Here is a 22,936-nt window from a genome sequence, read left to right as displayed (position 1 = left end):
TAAAATACAATTGACTTCTTCCCTGGAAGGTGTGGTTACGGGAGTGTATGATCCTGAACTGTTCTTAGGAGCTGTCTCTTCTGCTGATGACTGTAGAAATGCACCTGGGCTTGCTGCGCTACAAAGTAGCGTTCAGTCCTAGTGGAGAACAATTGTTTTTATCATCTTACAGAACAAAGCACACTGGATCTCTTTCTTACCATCTCTGGTTTGAAACGTTTGAGGAGGAGGCAGCCTGAGAGGGAAGCAGTGGGCAGTTGCTGTTAGCTCTGGCTCGGGTCACTGATGTCTCTTGAGGAATAAGTCCACAGCAGCCTCTACTCAGAATATTTAAAGGGTCGTAGGCTAGGAGCAGATTAGCTGAATAATCAAATGCAGGACATGTTTGTTGTCTTTCCTCACCCTCATCGGCAGAGCATCAGGTATGCGTTCGAATACTTATGCAACCAAAAGATAAAAAATGAGAGGTACTGTCTCAGTGCAAGGCTTTTTGTTCACTCATCTAATCCAGTATGAAAATGACATACTTATTGTTGCTATGTGTTTGAATCTTTTTAAACTTCCTTTTTGCTATTAGTGTCATTCGTGGTTTAATGGATTTCTTTATTGCTGAACTCTTTTGGATGTATTATTGCTAATCTTTGCATGCATTCAAGCTGACAGTGAGTGTTTAAAAACAGTCATTTCAATTTGAGATATCCAGAGAATTTTTTTACGCTCACTATGTGAAAATAACGCCAATGGTAGAAAAATTATCCGTTGTAAGAGAGATGATTTTACTTGTGAATTGGGTTTAAAGATAAAATCTTCCCCATTCCTGGAATTTCCTATTCCTTGCTCTTTGCCAAGATTAATCGGGAGCAAGACTTAATCCAGAGCAAAGATGATTGAATTGTCCTCAAACAGTGATGTCAAACATTACCCAAATCTCACTTTATTGAAATCCTTTTTCAATAATGCTAAGAAATCATGAGCATGTAAGAGCTACTTGTGATGCAGACCATATGAAGAAGCATGCCTTCTCCTCCTTTGCTGGCTCATTAGAAAATGAAATGCTTTCTGCCTTATTCGAATAAGGTTGTTGAAAGAGCTGTGGCGGGGAATGGGTTAAACCTGTGTCTTATACTAGGCAGGCAGAAATTATTTTGGCGTGCAATAAATAAAAGCATCCCTCTACCCGCAGAGCGCTCCGACAGCTTAAAGGTCTGCCATTACCGAGGCGCTGCTGGCTTTGTGGGTTTGCTGGGGCAGAAAATCGAGTGTCTTAATGCGGTTGTGTTTTCACCTTTGGAACCCAGGTTCAGATTCTGGCAAAAATTAACAAACGAGGACAAATCCAGGCTCCCGTTTATGCGAGCGCTTTGACAATCATGTAATGGGCGCTGCATTCAGGAGAGCTTCGGGTCTTAAGCAGCAGCAGGCACTGGAGGGCAGAGCTGAATAGCAGTCGGCGTATTTATCTGCTCCTCCGTGCTACCTCCAGGCCCTCCTCTGCACTTCAGGTGCAGTGAAGCTAACATGTGAAAACACCCTTTTAAGCCTTGGTGACTTTTTAATCCCCCATTTTCCAGTGGGAAAGCATGTCAAGCACTGAGGTTATTCTGAATCTCCAGTTGTAGCCTAGAACTATGTAATCACTCTTTCATCTGTCTTGTGTTTTGGAGGGCCAAGGGAAATGTGTCAGAGGGAATCACGCAATTCAAGGATTTCCAGACAAACGTGTGAGCTTGATACTCTGTCAGTTCATTTTAGGACTCTTACCCGAACACGGTCCGTGATCGGTAACTTTGGGAAGCTGGTAGTACTCACTCCAGATGCATGTACCACATTGAAAAAAGCAGCTTGTTGTTTAATGGCCTTGCTGGAAGGACATGGGCACTCAGCAAGCACGCTATTGTCACGCTGCTCCCTGTAGTTAGGAGCAGAGTCGAGGCCAGGAAACGTGAAGGCCTGTTAAAGAGGGTGCAGTTCCAGGAGCTACTGCTAGCCAGCAGTCATCAACTCTTTTAATCTCAAATGAGCTGTTCCTCAAGTGAATGATTAAAGGAGCCTTAGGTGCCTTGATTAGTGCTGTTAGGCGTGTGTGTGTGTGTCCTGTGCGGCCTCTCTGTTGTGGCTAGAAAGATTTTTGCCCTTTGGAGTTAAACTTGCACACTTAATGATATTTTTTCTGTTATTTGAATCCTTTTCTTGAGCTCATTTGCATGCATGAAATCATGTTTCATTTAGGATTTGATGCAGTCAGAAGCCTGGGATAAGACGACTGTGTAACAAAAGGCCTTTTTAATCATGAAACTTCCTAGAACTGGAAGCTGTTGGGACCGGTTGGGACCAGTCGTGTGGGCAAATGAAGTGTTTTGTCCACTGTTGCAGTCTTCCTAGAGTGAAGTGGAGGTCTCTGTCTGCTTTAGGAGAGCCAACTGAAGTAGATCGTTCCCCTCCGTACATGTGTATTATGGTGTTACGTGTCGAGACAGCTCCTGCAGCTGCCTCAGCAGGTAGCTCTGCAACCCAGCTGTAATGATCCCACCATGTGGGGAAGGCCACTAGGCAAGTTTTTGACTGTAATTTCTAGAGCTAAGTGTAATTACCTATAGTTAATCTGGTTCTATATTTTAAAACAGCACTATAATCATAGCTAATGGGCCTCGTATAAAAATGCCTTTTTTTTTCTTTACCTCATTATGTGCAGCAAGCTGGCTGTAGAGATCACTAAGTTCACATTGGAGAAGTGAGCACAGGTGGAGGAGCAAGGCTGTGTCCTGAGGTTCCTCTTCCCCTCTCAGTTCTTCTTGCCGCTTCAAGAACCAGTAACAGTTTACAGTTGTTAAAAGTTACTGTGCAAACACAAACAAAGCAGTTCGTGTGCCATAGTCATTTAGAAACAAATACACTCCAGGATGCCTTTTAGTTTAAGAGTTCCCTGGGATGCCAGGGGCCACTAGCTGTAGTTCGCTGGTGGACCTGGACGCCACCATTCAGACGGACATCACCATCCATCTAAATGAGCTGGCACTTCCAGTACTTGAAGTGCCACAGCCTCCTGGTCCAGACTTGTCTACTAAATCCCCAACAGACCTTGCCCTGTTTGTCTGCCAGAAGAGTCCATATATACCTAAAGGGAAAGTGGGTAGGATTAAAAATTACTCTGTCTGGGATGATTATTAAGTGCTGGCCTGCTGCCTGATTACTGTCACTATTTTGCAGAAGTGAAACAGATTTGGAAGAAGTGGCTGCAGCCATATAGATGAGAAGTTGTGCCCTTAACAGCTAATTAAGGAAGTGGCAGTCTCCATTTGCATTTGGGGTTTTCTTTTTTCAAGAATTGCGTTATATTGCACATGAAGTTGCTAGCCTTGTTTATTTATAGCAAGGCTGAACTGGCAAGTTTCTCTTGCTGTTCTTCTGGTGCATCTGTATTTCACCTGTTGCGTGCTTTGCTTTACTACCTGTTTTTTATGACTTCAGTGCTGGCAGCCTTTGTTCTCCTAGTCCTTGACCCCTCCTATGCAGACATATGAGCCTGTAATGTTTCCTGTTTTGTCTTTGTACTTACGCTATTAGACTGACTGCGTATTATTTACAAAGTCCAGGGAGTTTTGCAGATTCAGCTTGACAGCTCCTCTCTGAATTATTTAATGGCCATAAACCAAAAAGCCCATGCGGAGCTTCAGATGACTTTTCATCCACTGTTGTGGAGAATGCCTGGTATGCGAATCGCACTAATTTTGCTCATTTATATCCTCTGATTAGTATAATAGCAAATGCAATTAGAATTCAAGGGCTACCTCCTGGTATTGCTTGAGGGGAGGCAAGTTGCAGAAAGGTGAATGAGTAGCTGAGGATAGAGCAAGTGGAAGGTGAGTGAAAGAACAGGCGATTTCTCTCTCTGAAGGAACTGTCTAGTTTGTCTGGGCTTTTTTTTCCTGTCACGATCGATGAACTTGTCTGAAGACAGTCTATGTTTTTTCTTGTGACTTCAATCTCTCCTCAATGGGTTTATGTGGATTTTTTTTTTTACGTTCTGTTTTTAAAATATTTTTTAACAGTTGAGTCATCCAGTGATTTCTAACTTCTCTGGTGCATTTCTGGTGCTTATTTTGCTTGTCCTTCTGGATTCTGGGGTATTTTAGATACATGGAAACAGGGAAGCAAGCAGTGGAGCCCAGCTGAATCCTTCAGATGATGCAAAGTTCACTATAATCTTTGAAGAGTTCATTCTGCAGAACTAACTGGAAGGTGTGATGCTTTGCACTCATTGCACTAAAGCTATGTTCTCCTCCTTCCTAACCCCAGAGGTATAGCCATTTTCTCATCCCACTCTCTTCTCCCCCAAATAAATGTGATAGAGAAAGCATCAGCAGTAGGATTTTAGAGAAGTAATCTAATATGTGCCATCTGTACGCTATATGGCTTTGTTTAATGAAGTTCTTCACCTTTTATGTACAAACAGATCTTTACTCCTTATTTAAAATTCAGTTCATTGTCCTATCTTTCGATACCAGTGATACGGTTCGGTAAATGGTGCTGATATTGTGCAATGTGGCCTTAATTTGGACTTCAGTGTATCTTCTGAGAAATTTCTTGGAATCCTTGATAATTTACAAATGAAGGATACTTCTTGTCCTGACAGCTTTGCAAACATGGACCAGTCTGGTTCTGCTTGCTCCCTTTTATGTGTGGCCATTGATCATGAGGCTTTACAGACATCACAGCTGTAGGCTTCCTTGGGTGAACAGGGAGATGGCTCTGTTGCCTGGGGGAGGACATCCAGCTCAGCTGACCCATCTTTATTGGTGCTTACCCTGTAGCACAGGAATAGAAGACAGTGACCCATTTTTAACAGAAGTAACCATGATTTGAATATGTACAGGGAAGAGATCTGTTAAGTAAAACTGTCTTTTTTTTTGTAGCTAGTTGCTTAGAATAATACTGTGCTTATGATATTAAACACAGTTGGATATCATCAAAACCTGCTGTCTGCATGTGTAGGTTCTAACCATTTTTCATTGTCAATCTCAAATTTATTGACACATCTTCTCCTACATAAATTTCCTGTGTGTTCATAGGATGCCCTGAACAGTAAAAATATGTAACTGTTTATTGTGCTGCTTGGTGAATTCTGGAACAGTACTTTGAGAAAAGAAAGCTTCTTATTTCTAGAGACTAGAGAAGGCCACATGGTATGGTAAAGTTTGCACTGCATTGCAGGAGGCTTCAGGTATGTAGTGCTGCTGTTTAATTGTGATTAGTGAATAGTGATCCTGTTTAAAACATTAGTTGAATTGAATGTTGAAGGAGAGCAGGCTGTGAATTATTTCAAGATTAATGGAAACTTTTGTTTTACCTTAATTAAACTTCCATTCTTCAAATAGAATTCCTCTTTCCCAAATGGGTGTATGGTACAAATAGCGTTAGCATACCAGTGCTTGCTAGTGTTAACAATATTTGTGCCTTGATTTTTTTTTTTTTTTTCTCCCTCTTTTCCTCTGAAGGAAATGCTTTACCCCTTTTCTCTCACTGGGTCCTGGTGATCTCACCTCTGCAGCGCACACAAACCCTTGAGGTTCTGAGTTATTTTACAGGTCCTTAACCTTGTGCCTTTCCACTGAAATCTCTCCTAGCTTTCCTGAAACACCTCCCATCTCTTTCCAGTCCGCTGAAAACTCTGTGAAAGCACTTTGTGTGCAGAGTCACAGCTTAATTGTATATTTTCTCCTGTCTAAAAGATAATAATAACCCTGTAATGGCTTAGAAAGCTAAGACCTGGGCCATCTGCCAGGTATGTACCCTAGCCCACTGTTTTTATTCTTTCCACCATGGAGTGTGGCCGCCTTCATTCGGTAGAGGCAGCTTACAGGGGTCAGATGTTCTTGCTTTCCTGTTGTGCTGGCCTTGCCCTTGTTCCCCTACCCTCGCTGTAGTTCAGCTTGCCACACAGATGCAAAAACCTCCCACCTTGCCCATGTCCCAGCCTTAGTTGGAGTATACCATTTTAAGTATGCTGTCATTTTTTCCCCCATAGATAGTATCCACCATGTTGACACTTAGACACATGTCTTTCGTTCCGGTTGCTGTTAAAAATATCATTCCTGGCTTAAAGAGAAATCAAGACTTGATTTTCATGGCTGTCAGACTTCTGGCCCATCCAGAAGCACAGTGAGAAGGCTTGCAGAGGCAGTGAAACAGTCCTATTTCTTTTCCAGCTGGCATGAGCAAAATATTCAGAATAGTTAACATGTTTTGCGTATATCTGGGCGCTTGAATCCCTGTGGAACGTTGATTCCAAGATGCATTAATGAAACGGTCAGGATTTTAACATATGTCTAGAATTTTCGAAGTTGGTTTAGTTAATGGACGGAGAGTCAGAGGACTGGCAAAAAGTCTGAATCAAGTTCCTCTCTAAACCTTCCCACAGCAAGATTTGGAGATCATGGATTACGTTCTCTGGTCGGCAGGAAGCTTGAGAGAATTTCTGGCCAAATACCCTATCTCTTTGTTTGATACTACCCCAAGCACAGGGGGTGACAGCCCACCACTGCAGGTGGCTGCATTGCTGCCTCATATGGTAGATACCATGCAGTAGCTGTCAAGGCTCCCATGTTGTCATTACTGTGCCAGGGTTTGATTTGGTTTTGGTTTGGTGGAGGGATTGCACTCGGAAAATGGATGGCTGTATTCAAGGAACATTATTACAGTTACAGTTAAAGCAAGCAAATTAAATGTCGGAATTAAGGTTGCTTTTTGTGACCTTATTTCGGCCCTTCTGCATTGCTGCATCAGAACAGTCTTATACTGGTGATTTCTATTAGGACAGTAGCAGAGAGGCTACAATCAGCAGGAGATCCAATTTGTTAGATATTGTCTAGACGTATAGCAAGTGACAGCCTGTTGCCCCAAAGACTTGACAGCCAAACCATATAAAACGAACAGTAGCAGAGGATGAATCTGTTATCAGTTTTAAATTGATTGATTTCCTCAGTCCATCAGTCATTTCATGAGTTTCTGCCAAAGTGTTCCACTCTTGCTGACCCCGTCAGCCTGGCTTGTCTTGGCTCCCTTAGTCATTCCTGACACTTCTTATGATTAACCCATTCTCCTGTATTATTTGCCACCATCTGGGGTTGTTACGCATTAATTTTACTCCCACTTTTGCTTTGTGGGAAGGGTGTCATGTTAGGGCGTTAACATTTCTCTCCTTCAAGCCTGTCCCTGTTAGTTGTTGACTGGCACACATTCCCACCAGCTACACAGCTGCAAGACCTCTTTCACCTGTGGTTAGATCAGGGCTATATCCACCCTGTCTTATGCCTATGGCAGTTTTAGTACCTTAATATTAGTCAAGCCTTATTCTCTTTCTCTTCTCCTTAGGCTTTAACTAGGCAGGTGAAGTTTGTGTTACTTCATCTTTAAGTAGTATTCTGCAAACCCTGTCTCAGAGTTGTGCCGGGACATTGGTAACTTTATGGCTGCTCCTAAGTCAGCAAGATTTCACGGGCCGTGCCGCTCAGAGAAGGAAGGTTCTGCCTCCTACCATCATGAGGCAGACTTCGCATTGGTACTTAGGTCCCTTAATCTTAGAGATCCAGCTGTCAAAGATGCTGAGGGTGTGAGCTCCTCTTGGTTTCAGTGAGATTGAGCCAGTTCTGCTGAGAGGCCAACATTTGGATTAAGGGAAGTGAGATCATCTGGGTCTAAAATGTTTCACCACATGATAACCTGGAAACCTAAAGCATTTCAACAGTGTGTAACTGCACAGAGTAAAGAAATCATAATCTTGGGCAAGCACAGAGCTGGACCTGCCCTGGATAGGCTAGTAGAGAGTGAATGCTAGATGGCTGCCCGACACAATCAAAAATATCAGCTCTGCGAACGTTTTGGGCAAATCAGTTTGACTCTCGGCTATAGCCAGAATCTCATGAAACAGTGTTGATCTCTACCAAAATGGGGGGAAGCAAACAACACTGCTGGATCTAGACTGTTAAGGTTGATGGCACAAAGGGGCGCTCGCTCAAGCAGAGCTGCCACCCTCATGTGGGTGTGCTGTGGCAGTCCTCCTCCTGCGTGTAAGAGGAGGTAGAGGGCACCATAGGCTCAGCGAGGCCTGAAATGCTGGTTAAACCATGGGCTTGTGAAGGAGTGAGCATATTGGGACTCCTGTTATTTACCAAGATGTGTAACTACTTGGCACGCTGTGAGCAGAGTGACAGTGTGGAGCAGGAATTCCTTGCCCTTCTCCCATGCCTCTCATGAGCCTTCAGTGTAAAACTCTGCGGGGGCTGTGGGAGTAGTTGGAGAGCTTGGAAGATTTCAGACACTGGTCTAGGTCATAGGACTGCTAGATAAGTGTCCCACTTACCGTGAGCTTCGGTGTATGCCTGGGTGTGTATTATGGGGTGGGAAGAGCCATTAAATGTTCTTCAAAACCCCTGGCTTGGTAGCATGTCTGGCCCGCTGCATTCAGCCTCACCTGGCAGGCTGTTGTGGTTTAGGGTGGATTTTCAGTGTACTTGATAGCAGTCCATGCCCCTAGTATGTTTGGGAGAAGAGTGCACCTGGAATGGATTTCTCATCAGCAAATAAGCAAATACTGCAGTTCAGAAACAATGTTTATTAGGAGAATTAAATCGCAGTGGTATTCCTCCCTGCTTTTTGTTTTCAGCTCCTCATTGTAAACATCTGTATTAACCTTGGGCAAATCCACGGAATGTGCTTCCTCAGTTTCCCCAAACGGCAGAGTAGGCTGATGCTTAGCTACCTCACCAGGGCGTTTGTGACACTTAATGTTGTAATGTGTCTTAGGTTCTTCTGATAAAAACATGCTCTGTCAATGCTAAGTTGTTTTTACTGATTGGATTGTTAATTAAATGTGCACTTATAAATGATTTATTGGCATTATAGAATTGAGTTTTCATGACTTAAAATGTTAATATCAAGGTTGTTAGGTCAATTTTAAGCCTATATCATTCACCTGTTTGAGGTTGAAACTAATAGCACTGGGAGAGGAAGAGAAGCAGGAGGCTGACCAGCTAACAACTTAACGCGTCTCTATGTGGGTCCTGATTTAATACCAGGACCCAAACTCCTGGTATTAAACTCCTGGTATTAAACTCGGTGCCTGGTCCAGGGAAGCCATTGGCAGTATCAACAGAGCACTGAATTTCCTAGAGCACCTGAGAATGAGCTTTGCGCCATTTAGCAGTGATGCCTGTAGTAGATCCCTGACTGGTATAGAAACCATTTGCCAGCATTTGGAGGAGTGTGTTCCAGTGAGGCAAAGCAGCTCACACAAGGTATTAGCTTTGCGTGATCAGGAGAAAGCATGAAAGAAAGGTTATCTGTGGATGTGTATGTGTCTGCCAGGCTGCTGTCATGGACCACCACCACCTGCTGAAAGCTGCTGGTCCAGCAGTGGTTGTTTGTCACTAAATAAGAGTTGCAGCCTCTAACCAGGAGGCTGTGGGGTTTTGTTTGTCCCTCGTGGCAACCCGCTCTCTGCTCGTCCTCTTCTCTCTGTATCCAGGCAAATGTTTTGGAGATGGATGTGGGAATGAGCTGTAGCTGACAGTAAAGGAAGGGTTGGAACCAGAAGAAAAGATATGTTACCTTAGTGCATTAATAAGCTCGGGGACCTAGAAGTAAAGAGAGCTAACAAAAGAAGGCAGCATGAGAGAGTAGATACGGTTGGTCAAACGATAGGATTGCTGGGACTACAGAGAAAGTTTAACCATTATCCATTCCCTTTCGAAACCCAAGCAAGACGTGGGTGCTAGCATTGGTGAGAGCATGCTGGAGGCAAAAGGGAGATGTGGGTAGCAGGAAAGAAAGGGAAGCTGTTCTGTAAGCAGAATTTTAAAAGCTGGATTCACAAGCAGGGAGAGAAGGGAGATGGGAAGGTACATATGGTGCTGTAGGGCGAGCAGTTGAAACCCAAGTATAAGAACTCTGCTTTCCCGAAAGTAGATCTTGAATGAGAGATCCCATACAAAGGACAAGGATCTCATAAAAATAAAAAGCCCAAAGGACGTGGAGCAGACAGTTTGGAAAAGGTGAGACTGGTCTCGCACAAACTAGGGAATTGCTGATGCAGGTTGCCGAGAACTCGGCAACTGAGGTTGGTAACTGAGTGTTGAGAATATAGTTTGGCTGGAAGAGAAAGCACCAAGTTGGCTAGAAGGAGAAGGAAAAAGAAAAGAGGAGGTGAGAGGGATGGAGAAAACCCTTCAAGAGTGTAAAGGAAACAGGGATGTAAGAAGCACCCAAACATGAAGGAGGGGTTAAACAGATTGGAGCTTGCCCTTCACACTAGGGCAAGGAGAGCACTGCAGACTGAAGGGGACTAAGGAGCCAAAGGCACAGAAAAGGGTGTCTTTTAGCATCTCTCAGAAGTCTTCCAGCAGCATTTGTTCTTTCCAGCTCACCAACCCCAGCCTCTGCAGCAATTCAGAGTGGTGGTCCTTGCTCTGCGCTTCAAGACCTGGCTGTGCAGCCCTTGTGGCAGGCTGTGCTTGTAGGGTGGACTGACTGTCTAATTTGGGGTAGCTTGGTTTGAGAAGGCTTTTTACATTCTATTAACTTCTGTTTACAGCTTCTGATCCTTGATGGTTTGCAGTTGATGTGCACAAAATCAAAATCTGAAACAATCTACCTTTTTCTCTCGTCAATCGGCAACACACTCAGGTGGCTTTAGAGTTAACCTCTTTGTGTATCCTGTGATCATCTTAATCAGATTTTAGGTCAGCTTTCTTAATGCTCTTGCGCAGCCTTGGTGGCGTTTTCTTCAGATCACACATTTAGTTCCTGATGGAATGAGCATTTGGGAGGGAAGAGTGTGGAACAGTTGATAGTAATAGTAATGATAGCACCCCGTAGCTTCATTTTGCCATGTTACAGCCCTGATGTGCAGAGAGGCATGACCTTGGCGAGGGAGAGATTAAATTCATCACCTGCAGCATGGTGTAATGACTGAGTGCAACAAACAGGAGAAGCAGAAGGAGGGAGGGAAGGAGAAAAATGTAACGGCAGTAAGAATGCAGTTTTTGGACCAGGCGGTTGTCAAGCTAAGTACAGCATTGCATTATTTGGAATTGCCAAATGAATGTTTAGGGGTTTTAAGTATTAAGAGAATAGATGCTAAAAGCTGTTTTTCACTGAACTAATGCCTAACCATTTCCGGTGGTTTTGCAGTATTGATGCTAATGTGTTGCATGTTTATGTATACGTTCTTTTGTAGCCTTATTGCAGGCTATATTTATATACTGCTGACACTTTGTTCAAGGCCTTGAGCTCATTGTTTATGGGGAGTGTCTGAATTCCCAGGATATATTACTGTAGAAACAAGTGCCTTTAAGGACCTTGTCATAGCTAGATGGACAGCTGAGGACAGTATTCCCACGTACAGAGAAGGAGAGAACATGTCCTTGGTGGGGGCGGGGGGGGGGGCTACATATATGCATGCTTGTGTTTGTTTTTATGTTAATGCCAACATAATTTGGCTTTAACATATATCTTTCTACCTTGCCTGGTGGGGAATGTGCAACAGCTGTTAAAGCTGCGTAGTCTGGTTTGTGGTAGATGTAGAATAATAAGCTTCTGACAAGTTATTCTGATCTCGAATCCTAAATAAATTAGGTACTTACCAAAAACAGTTTTGTTCCAGAATGACTAAATTACAGAGATGGTTGCCAGTAGTATATCAGCAGTTCCTAGGATGGGCTTTCGTGGCTCTTTCTCCTGCCTTTCCACAACTTTCTCTGCGCTCTTCCAGTCAATTCTGTGGGCCTCAGTTTCCATCCTGATTTCAACAGACAGCACAAAAGAGCCAATCAGTAGCTACCTGTGTGCACCTCCATGCACACATGTGCTTGTTTTCTTCTAGCCTGGTCCTCGGTTGCCTTGTTGACTTGTTTTCTTCAGAACTACATGCTGAAAAGAAAGGTCATGTTAAGAAAAAGTGATTTCTCACTTGGCTGCGAGGTGGCTTACTACTTATTTGAGTGTGTCATTGGAGCAAGCCTTTGAATGCTCTTCTGTGCACCCGTGTGCTGTGAATGCAGTGACCGTGCTATATGTGATAACTGCAAGCTTATTTGCTATGTAGTATCTTCTCTTGCCGAGTTTGGTCTGAATAGAAGTAGAAAAATACATTAAGTGTAAAATCCAAAAATGAGAAGACTGCTTCTTCAGGGAGGATTTACTGAAGCAAGAAAGAGGGACATATTCTGTGTATCAAGAGCCATAGCTTCAAAAATAAATGTAAGATGTGGAAGTGTCAGAAAACTTAATTTAAAAGCCTCTATAGTAAAGAGGTTAAAGTATGGAATTGTAGAAATTCAACACTTTGCTTAATCCCTACCCTCATTTTTCTGTCTATGCCCCTTTCCTAGTGGAGGTCACTTCATCTCATGTAGAGGCTGCAAACTCTGCATGATGTAGGATGATGAAAGTGCTAATTTGTTTGAAAGCTTTTTCCCCCTCTTCTATAGGATACTGTTTAGTGTCCATGAATTCCTACGTGAGAAGAAACCAGACGCATGTGCATACATGTGGGCAACTTTTTCTGCATAAGGCAATCTGAAAGTGTCACTACCTGTAGATTGGTAGGTTAATGTGTTTACAGAATATCTTTATTATGCTGTGCAGCTGTAATTGTACAGCATTTGCAAACTTAAAAACTAAAGAGTTTGTATTTTCAGCTGGAGCTAGAAAGAAGCAGATGAGTCATTTTTAGATTTTATTGAGTTGTTGCATATTTTTTCCCTGGATGATCCTATGGAGACTTGATTTCCATGTATACAAAGGAATTACCTTCAGAATGGGATCAAAACGCAGTTTTTGAGCATTAAAAAACATGATTTAGACACGTGTGTTCTGTTCCAATTTTAAAGCCTAAAGAGCTGAGTTTCTCTTCTGCTGAGATACCTTGGTGTGACATCTTCTGTAAATAAGACCTCTTTCTTTTAAGAACTGCTGCAGTTTAAAGAAGTAATTAATTTCTGCTTGGCCCTGATGCTCACACTATAGATAATGTTCCATTAAAATTGGTCAAAAGGGATTAATGTTAGGTGGGTGTGATGGCATATAATGTAAATTCCAGAACACAGAGAGATAACAAGTTGTGCACCACTCTTTATCCATTCCACCGTGCACATACTCATTAATAATGTGAGCATCACAACAATGGAAGAAAGAAAAGCAAATTCTATGTGCAACATATTGTGCTGGGAGGAGATCTGATGAGGGAGTCTGGCTTTTGCAACCTTGTGATGTACACTGGAGGTTCGTCTTGCTTCATAGGTTAGGATCTGTAACTTTCTTTCTTTCAAAAACAAAAGCTGGCTTGAGTCATACCACAAGAAAATAACTGATTCTCAAGGATAGAGAGTGAGAAGTCATTATACTCTGCTAATCACAAGGCGAAGAGTAATCAAGCATCGGCATCTTCATGTCGGAAAAGGCTTTGCGCGTGATGTCAGTGGCAAAAGCTTCAGCGAAATTTGTCTTGAAGATGATCTGTAGCTTCAGTCTCAAAAGCAAGCGATTGAGTAGCCATCTCTGGTAAGGAATTAGTAGCTTTAGTGTTAAAGGACTCAAATGCCTTTCTTTGTAAATGGTGCCGGTAGACTTAGTTCAAGAATGTAATTTTATTCTGCCTATAAATAATAGAAAACAATGGCTATTTGAGTAAAAGTCATCTCGCCTGTTATGCTTTTGCCGTTCTGTTAGCAACTTTGCTTAGTTAGCATCTAGCTCCTTTGAATTAAATGTTCAGTCAGTTGGCAACGAGTCCGTCTGCTTGAAAGAGAATTGCTGACAAACCAGCCAAATGTCTGCTGGGGAGGGAAGGTGAGAAGTTGATTTAAAAGAAGATCATGAGGAATTCTAACCCTAGATCTGTGGGGGGGGGGGGTTGGAAATCTAGTTGAAAATCCAGAAAACTCATGCATAAGTCGATGACTACTGTGCTGTAAGTTTGAGGAAAATACGCTTTATCTGTGCAGTAAAATGGGGTAACGGGCACAAACTCCATGGCCTGTAGTTATTTATAATACAGCGGAAGTCGCAAACAAGACTTGCAGTCCATTATGTGAGCAGCTTGTGCCCGTATAATTTGAAGAAATCCATCCTGCCCCATCACTGGCACTCTAATTAATCCCCCAAACAATCCACTTCTTCTGCCCCCTGTGTCATTGCCTGCATTTGTAGAAGGTTGGGGAGAACACAAAAGCAGGGAGTGAGAACACATTGCATCGCTAGTTCTTGAGCCGAGCTTTCCTTCGTCCTCAGTGTGGGACTTGTGGAAAACGCAGTTGGATAAGCTTTGAGTTTGTTAAAGTTTAGCTTCCTCAGGCCAAAGGCGCTGAGGAGAAACGCTTGCCCGTCTTTTATGGCTTCTCTTGGACTTGTTAGCTTCTATGCTCAAGGATCATTGGCGGTTTGATTCTATGCTCAAGGATCATTGGCGGCACTGCGTTTTTCACCCATTCAAGTACTTTGTCTCTTCCTGGTAAGACTCGATTTCACAGGACTGCGATGTTTACAAGCTATGAAAGTGTATGTTATGCATGCACGTAAATACTCTAATTTGCAGTTTCACTCCCCTTAGAGTGACTGAGATGTTTAAAAATCTGCATCAAGACTTCTCCTGCTGTGTAGACAATTCTCCAACTCTTTGCTCGGGCAGGCTTGCACCTGAGAGTGAGAACTTTTAATTTAAAACTTTATCACACATGCACCCATCCTTTTAAAGGAGGAATGGTCTCAGACAGGTGCGAGTGATTTGTGTTTATCCTTTTTATTTTGAGCCCCTTTGGGAAGAGCTCTCTATTTTGCGTTTAAAACGGAAGACAAAACATTTGCCTGTGACTTTTGCACGAGCCCGTCTGGCAAGATGGGTTGTTAAGTTCACTTCCCCACCTCCTTATTACTGAAGAGGGATGGCTGGAGGTGAGCCCCACGGTTACGCAGAGGATCAGTTTGCACCTGAGCTAAAGGGTCTATCTGGAGTTTTCAGTTGCCTTGCAGAGTCAAGTCTGCCCGAGTATCAGTGTGTCCCTCTAAGGACATGTGTGTGCCCTGATTGCAGTTTTAAATAGCCATCCATCTGGGCTGATTTTAATTTAGTTTTGCCTTCCCTCCCCCCCCCCCATGTGTTCTTGTACAAAAGCACAAAGAAAGGGTGGAAGAGCTACAACCTCAGCTGTCACTTACTATCTATTATAGTGAAGCAGTGCTGACAATTTTCAGGAGTGAGTTTCCTCAAGCTTCACCGAAACTTCCAGAGCATTTCTCAGTCTTTTAATACTGACTGCTTTTGTGCTAGTACCTGCAGTCAGCCAGACTTTCCTTTCTCCTCACTTCTTTCCCAATACAAATTACTTCCCTAGGGCCATCCAAATCCAGGGCTTATCTTGGAGGAAAAGAAATCAGAGTGCTTCAAAACCCAGTTATCATCAGGTGAATAATTCCATTGAATGATGAATGCAGCAAGTATCTCATCTACTCAGAAGGGTCCCAAGTTTGATTTTGTTTTTCTTTCCCCTCAAGAATATGATGCAGAAATTTCCTCTAATAGAGCAATTAGAGTGAAAGTCTCTTCAAATCCCGAAAGTAAATGCTCAGAAGTTCCTGTTGGTGAGCAAGACGTTCACCAATGTGCCACAGTCGCCATAGTGCCACAATGCAGGAGATAAGGATGTGTCAGGTTCAGGACAGAGGTGCTCGTATCTGGTCCATCTCTCTGCTCTTGGGACTGATTTACACCTTTCATTTTGCATGATGCCTACCTCCATTTAGATATGCATCCAGTCTCTAGGAAATAACAAGATTTGCGGTGAACTCTAGCCCTTTCTAATGTCAAGGAACTGTCCTTCAGAATTCCCACAGTGCTGTCACTACGGTCAAGGAAAAAAACTGTATGTGTGCTCTTAGGTGGATGACTGACTGCTCGTGCAGTCAGCAAGAAAAAGCAAAGGACTTTCAGAAGTCCTGGAACTTCTCAGAGCTATTCTGGAACCGTGCCCTATGCCCGTCTCTGGAGTGATTCCTGAGTTGCACCTACATTTGTCAGTTAATCTTTTTAAATTCATATGCAGTGCCAAGAGACAAGATACCTACTTCTGACATCCTCAGAGCCTTGCTGTTTCCTGTTAACTTGACAGGACCAAAACTCTTAGACTATCTCCTGTCAATTTTATGGCTGTCCCTGGTTTGTTAAAATGCCGTGTTATCTCATTGCAGGGGATCTGAGAGCATCGCGCAGCGTCTCCACCTATCATTTCTTATCTGCCTTGAGGTGTATAGGAGAGGTTGCTGCATTTCATCAGGTTACACAGGCTGTGGCTTTCCACAGGGGTGCGGTAATACTTGACATCAGCAGCCACGTGGAGAAAAATGCTGTTTGGCACGCAGTAAACCCTTGTCTCTTGATCTTGTGATGTTTTAGGAGAGCTTTCCTTCGATCTTGTTTTAACAAAGGCAACTGGCACCCTTTGCCTTTACTGTCAAGAAGGCTGCAGCTGCCAAACGCCTATAGCAAGATCCAGCTGTGGTGCATGCTTAGAATAAGACTCATTCACAGTAATTGATCTCTTCTGAGTAGGTCTTTCCAGTCAGGGTGGATTTCCCAATATGCTCCGTGCCTGTGCTTTTGAAGTTTCTGGCTCCCACAGAGAATTTGAGAGCGATGGATAAGACCAGCCTTTTGACCTTTCAGCCCTGTGTAGAAAGACAAAGTGATACAGGCAGAACATCCAATTAAAGTGGACAGTGATACTATATCTTTCATACCTGAGGTATATGGATGCCTATATTGGTGCTGCAGGAGAAATACCTATTTTGTCATATAGGTCATGCTAGTTGTCCTTTGAGGACCTCTGAGAGCTCACCTGAAGCCGTGCCGTGCCAGAAAACTGTTGGTACAAATCCAAAGAAAGTCCAAAGCAAGAGTTTATGGCTCCTGCCTAGTAATGTTAAAACTGTAGAAGGAAGCAGACAAGGTAACTGATTCGTACATGCACTGACCAAAAAGATTGGTTGAACGTGCGCATGGCTGTCATGAGTTATAAATCTAGAGATTGTGTGCTATCTGAGCAACTTCACAACTTGCCTAGTTTTTTAATGCGTTGAATATATTGGCTTTTTTACAGGTAACGCAAAAGGAAGAGAATTGTTCCTTTAGAGGATTAAAAAAAGTTACTTAGTCTGTGTTCCCATAGAAGCAAGCATAATGCCAGAGCGCCTTAACAAGCAAGTCACTGTTTGTTCGATGACAAATTTGGTGCTAATTTTGCTGCTGTCTGTTCCCGTTTGTGTCTCGGCGTTGCGGATGAAAGCAGCAGAGCAGTGATTAGCCCAGACCCTGCTGAAAAAACAGTGGGTTCTGAAGAACAAGAGAGCGAGAGTATATTACCCTCTGGCGTTTTTATTTTATTTAGCAGGTAAAACTGTTCATTGAACCAGAGTTCATTTACAGCGGCACCCCAGCAGACTGCAGCAGCAGTATGAATTACCAATCACTCGCAGTGCAAACAGGAATCACTCAGACCCTGGATCGCCTGTACTCGGGAGTTCAGGTCTCTTGTGCTGCACCATAGGTAGCTACCTGGGCCTCTCCCTTGCCTCCAAAATCCTGCCAGGCATCCCAGAGTGATCTGGTCCCTGTTTTAGTCCCCAAATCATATTTATATATACGCTCCTTATGGCATTTGGCATTTGACTCTAATCCTGTTAGCCGGAAGCTGGGGAGACCACAAGACTAGACCCTGTTAGCTATCAAATTAATGGAAATTGGAGCGTGTGCTTGCTTTGAGGATATATTTTCTTCTCAGGAGCTTTGACTTGTAGGATCACTGGTGAGATACCATCAGGAGTCTTAACTAATCCTCTAATGGATAGCACTGGTGGTGAATAGATCTATTTATAACAATTAGCCCAGTAGTTCACCAAAAGGCTACTTTTACCTGATAAGTGTGGTGGGTTTTTTGTTTTTTTTTTAATGTTGAATAGGATTTTCCTCCCTTTGCTTCAAAGCTGGTGGCTCTGCAAACTTGAGAACCTCATGGTGAGGCAGTGTTCAACCTAATCTCGTTAAGTGCTGAGCTAACGTCGGGCCTGCCTCCGCTGCGTGCCAGCGCTTAGCTAGTTCGGGGCTAGCTGTCTGTCTTCCGCTCCCGCACTGACTGCGGGTGTGCGACTCCCTTTGAAGTGGGTGTATTCTAGTCACCGAGTTTATAAAAATGCATGTGCTAAATGGTGGGATAATTACGGCAAGTTTGTCCGAGGATGGATAGCAGCAGCGAGAGAAACTGAAAAATGTGTCTGAGAAAAGATATCGGCTGTCTTCAGACAAAACAGTTTGTGCCCGCCAGTTTGGCAGTGTATACTGCAGCACAGCTCGGAAAGAACAGATGTGGGACACATCTGGGAAGCGTGCTTCAACCTCTGCTTTGCCAGTACTGCTGCCCTCGCCCCAGCGCTCCTCCAGTTGAGGTTTATCGTTACTATCTCATTCCTGTGGGATTTCCTCCTCTCTCCTCCTAGCTGAGTGGCTTTGGGGAGGGCTTTTCTGGAGGGTGCGTTTGTGCTTGCTGGTCGCATCGGGAGTAGGGTCTGGCGGGTGGAGGTTATCTCCTCTCCGCTGTCTGGGACTGGCACTGGGTTGTTGCCTGGGGGTTGCCTCACTGGTGTGGCAGGCCATTTGGTTGCGGACGAGCAGGATGTATCTAGTGGGAACGCTATCGATTCATAGGAGGTAAACAAACGCTGTCTCTCTGATCTGAATAACAGCAGGGCCAAAGCCCTCTGTCTCTTTCCCCTCTGAATTTGGTGTATTTGCTATTGCTTTCTAATGGTGGGTAAGACAAAACTACTTTTTTCCTCTCTTTATTTTACTTGTCTGAAATCTGCTGGCTGCGTGAGAGGTTGTGCGGCCTCGGAGCTGGAGAGGTTTTGTCATGTTGATTAGTCAGTTTAGTTAAGGCACTAGAGACCTTTGCCATCTGCTGCCAAGAGATGAAAATGATTATTATTATTATTTGCCCACTTCACAGGCGGACTGCAAGGATTAATTCATGTTTGTAAATTGCTTGTGAGATTTAAAGCTCCATACAAGCACTAAAGATTATTGCTTTCTAATTCTTTAAGGTAATATAACTTTTATAAGGACTTTCAGCCTTGAAAGAATCTTGGAAATGAGAAGAGTTAAGTCCCTTTGAAATTAGATACACTTCTAATGTTCAAGATAAAAAGCAGCCACTTCTCTGCTGCTGTAGAGGAGGGTGGGGGGGGAAAGCGAAGGCAAATTCTGATAGTACCTCTTCTTTTTTTCCAGGAGTCCAATGTGCTGATTGCTGCTAACAGTCAGGGTACAATTAAGGTAAGTTATTTCGTGCTTCTTCTCTTTAAACGCTTAAATCTGCTAATAAAGTTCAAGGTCACAGAAAGCGTGCAGCCAGGAGAAACCGTTAGAGGAGGTCATCCCAACTGTGAGTGTTTGTAATTTAAATGATATATTTGCTTCTGGCACATGGAGGCACAAGCAGACAGCACAAAAGCAATGAAGCCAAATTAGAGGAAAGGTGTAGAAAAGATGCTGGCAGCTGTCCAGCAGCCACCCTGCCTCTGCCACTCCTTGGGCAGCTATGTGCTGCTTAGATTAAACAAGGGCCCAGTGCTAGTCTTATGTACGTCATGTTTTCCTTGACAGATAATAGGTGCAGTGTCTTAGCTGCCGCAGCAGCCACTGGATTTCTGCATTGGTTTAAAAGCAACTGCATGGCACTGGTTTGAAAGGTTTTAAATTAGTGCTGTCTGCCGCAAACACCTACACGCGCACACGCTCACGTTTGCACGCTGATTTTTGTGGCAGGAAGCAAAAGGTGAGGAGGCTCTGTGTTAACTCACTGGCATTAGCCAAACGCCCTCCTCTGACTGCTGCTGCCAGCATGGGCTGCAGCAGTGTTGAAAGCAGAGCTCTTGATGTGCAGCCTGCTAGAGCAATGCTGGAAACACGCACGGATGCTCCCTTGCTTTGCTTGCTGCTAGCACAGGGACCTACTCTGACAGACAGCAACTGCCAACCTAGGTTCTTTGGAAAGCAACAGGCTTCACGTTATACCGAGAAGCTTGTGTTTTGCCAGGCTTTGAACTCTTTGAGAAAAGTAAGTCTTGCAGAGTGTCAGTGCAATGCACGTCTGTCCCTGAAACGTAGAGTAATTTGCGGAAGACTTTGTCCCCCTTTATGTATGTCTATCAAACGGATTCCCGAGCAAAAAGAGTAACCAAACGCGGGCTGGTGCTGCGTGCTCCAGAGAGCATCAGTTCCGAGATGGTCTCAAATTGTGCTCAGCAGCATTTGAGGTTTGGTGGTTGACACTGCAGGCTTGCAGTCCAGAGCTTTGACAGTTTTCTGTAACTGCTGATAAAGGGTTTTACTTGCCATCTTTAAAGTCATGCACTGGTTTCTTAATCTCATGAAATTGAGGTCCTCTTCCTTCTGATTCTGCACTGCGTCCCTGTGACGATAGCAGTTCTCTGGAACCAGACAGGATTTGATTCAAACCAGTCTTGAACAGTCCTGAAAAAAGTCACAGAAAAAGCAGAAATGGGGAAGAGTCCTAAGTGGTTTGTATTTGATAAGCGTCAAGATATTTTCTCCTCCTTTGTAGGCCACTTTTAACTGATAGAGTGGCATGGTTACTTCTGCTACTGCAACGTGTAGTACTCTAGTCTCTTGTTCCTAGGTGATATATTTAGCAGGTTTTGGAACTGGTTGCTTACTACTTCAGTCACTTGCTGCTTACTAAATAGGCAAAATGCACAAAAGCTTATGACACCTTTAACTGAATCCAGCAGCAACAGTAGAGTGATTATAAAGGAGAGGTTTTGCTCATGCACTTCGCTTGTTAATGAGAGGAGGCAGAGAGAGAAATGTGTAAACAGCCAAAAGTTATTAGAATTCTGCTATTTCCATTTGAATTTATCAGAACATAGTGGGGAAGGTGTAACGGTCTGACAGTGCCTGGAAAAGGATTGGGTTTGCTGTTACAGGATGGGTACAAACTCAGTCTAACTTGGGGGCAGATGCCGTATCTGTCAATATCCATTGAGATTTAAGGCCCCTTATAACTCTCTGCAGTAAAGCCACACCTGACACATACAGCTGCTCTAAGTCACTGAGAAGATAACTATTCACCTAATAATTTTTATTCCCCCATTTCTAGTGGGGGAGATCAGGCAGTCAGACTACTGCACTATGTTAGCATGGAAAATTGAATGTGAGCGCAAACCGAAAGGGCTGAGAAGAGCAAATCTTTGATCTCTATTACAAGATTTCAGATAGCTGGTTTACTGGGATCAGTGAAAATGAGGCAACTGGACAGTCTGACATCATGCCATGATTTATTACAGTGCAAGCAGGCATCAAAGCCAGGGTTCTTGCCAAGCACTTATCACATTTGTATGACATTGTTGCGTGCTGGGTGACTAAAGGGTAGAGATGGAAGGGTCAATCCCTGTCCTAATGATCTATATGCTGATGCAGGAGACAATGAACGTCATAAATTCCTATTCTAAATGTCTTATCTTCCCCGTTAATCAGGTACTGGAGCTGGTATGAAGGGTTTTCTCTCAAGGCATGAGGTACTTGGTCCTGCTGATATGCTACAGCGTTCGTCTGGGATCCTCAGTGGGACAAGAAACCGAAACCACCTTGATGTTCCTCCCCAAAACCGTCATGTTTGGGTTTTTTCCATTTATGGACATTCTAGGACATTTGAGACACTGGGAACACCAGTGAACTGTCTGCCATCAACATTAACTCCACAGACTTTGCTGCTGCTGGTGGTGGTATGGTTGTCTAATTTTTATGATAGGAAAACAAATTCTTTTAAATAAAAAGAAAAAGGAATAATAAAATTTATTGAGCCACAAGCTGAAGCTGGAAGATTCTCTCTTGTTGCATATGGGAACAGATTAACTTGGGAAGGGAGCTTACAGGACCACACAGGGCTGTTCTCAGTTGCGCATCTCCAGTTACTTTTATCTGGACTATTCCATCATCCCTATTGGAAAAAGAAAGTCTCTAAGCCTTACCTGGACATTTAAGCAATTTGCTTTGAGATCATATAATGATATGGTTTAGTTGTTCCTTCTATTTTTTTTTTTTAGATGCATTAAAGGTGTCAGCCAGGTTGACACCTTTGGAGACTGAAGTCCTCTGGTTATGAAGAAGAGAAGGGCAGCTTCCCCTTCCTTCTGTCCTTATGCATCTGCCTCAACCTGAAGGGGCTGCTCCTAAGGAGAGGAGTAATCTGTCCTTTTGTCCACCTGAGCCTAGGCCTCTGCTGCCTGCCAACAGAAGTGTGTTGAGATGAAGTGAACTGCGGTTGCCTGGGACCTGGACTGACCTCACCAAAATGTCATGGGATAATGACCTCATCACCACTGATCTGGCTGTGTTTGCCTATCTCAGCTAGAGGAGAAAGTTTGTAGATCCACTTACCAAAGCCCTGCACCACTTAACCTCCTACGTGGTCTAATTACGTTTGCCCCTCTCTGCAAATCATCTGTGGAAGCCGAGCATTTCGAACGTTGTAATAAGAGGGGGAATGGAATTGGTTTGTAATGTGTTTCAGAGCCATGATATAAGTAGCCTTATTTTTAATGGTCATGCATACACTTAATTGTACATATGGAGGGGGAATAAACCATGATGCTAAGAGTTGTTGTTACTTTATTGGCAGAACAGCAGGGAGGGAAGAAGACGCAGCTGGTCTTTGTGAATGGCAGTCATACTGAGCTGCCAGTGTTGCCACCAGCATTTTTTTAAGCTGGAAAGTGGAATTAGTGGGCGTAGTGTCTATTTCTAGCTGTGTGTGGCAAAGGTACATTACACACAGTGATACCTGTAGGAGGTGTTTGAATTAACAAGTGGAAT

The 22,936-nt window shown here is 43.5% G+C and overlaps 1 protein-coding gene and 1 non-coding gene across 3 annotated transcripts in view; both read left to right on the top strand.

Annotated features, from left to right (window-relative positions):
• Positions 1-22,720, top strand: part of COP1 (COP1 E3 ubiquitin ligase) — a 134,662-nt gene extending 111,942 nt beyond the window's left edge. For both annotated transcript variants that reach the window (XM_068951758.1, XM_068951759.1), the window contains exons 19-20: positions 19,331-19,375; positions 21,599-22,720. In XM_068951758.1, coding sequence (XP_068807859.1) covers positions 19,331-19,375; positions 21,599-21,616 — 63 coding nt within the window. In that variant the 3' untranslated portion in view covers positions 21,617-22,720. The remainder of the gene's footprint in view (positions 1-19,330; positions 19,376-21,598) is intronic.
• Positions 2,315-2,449, top strand: LOC138068102 (small Cajal body-specific RNA 3). The gene has a single exon (XR_011142726.1). It is a non-coding gene; the product is annotated as a small Cajal body-specific RNA 3 (non-coding RNA).
• Positions 22,721-22,936: the final 216 nt, after the last annotated feature.

Source organism: Struthio camelus, chromosome 8 (assembly GCF_040807025.1).
Source record: "Struthio camelus isolate bStrCam1 chromosome 8, bStrCam1.hap1, whole genome shotgun sequence".
Classification (NCBI taxonomy): domain Eukaryota; kingdom Metazoa; phylum Chordata; class Aves; order Struthioniformes; family Struthionidae; genus Struthio; species Struthio camelus.
Note: the sequence above shows the minus strand (reverse complement) of the source record. Positions and strands in the feature narration are given on the sequence as shown.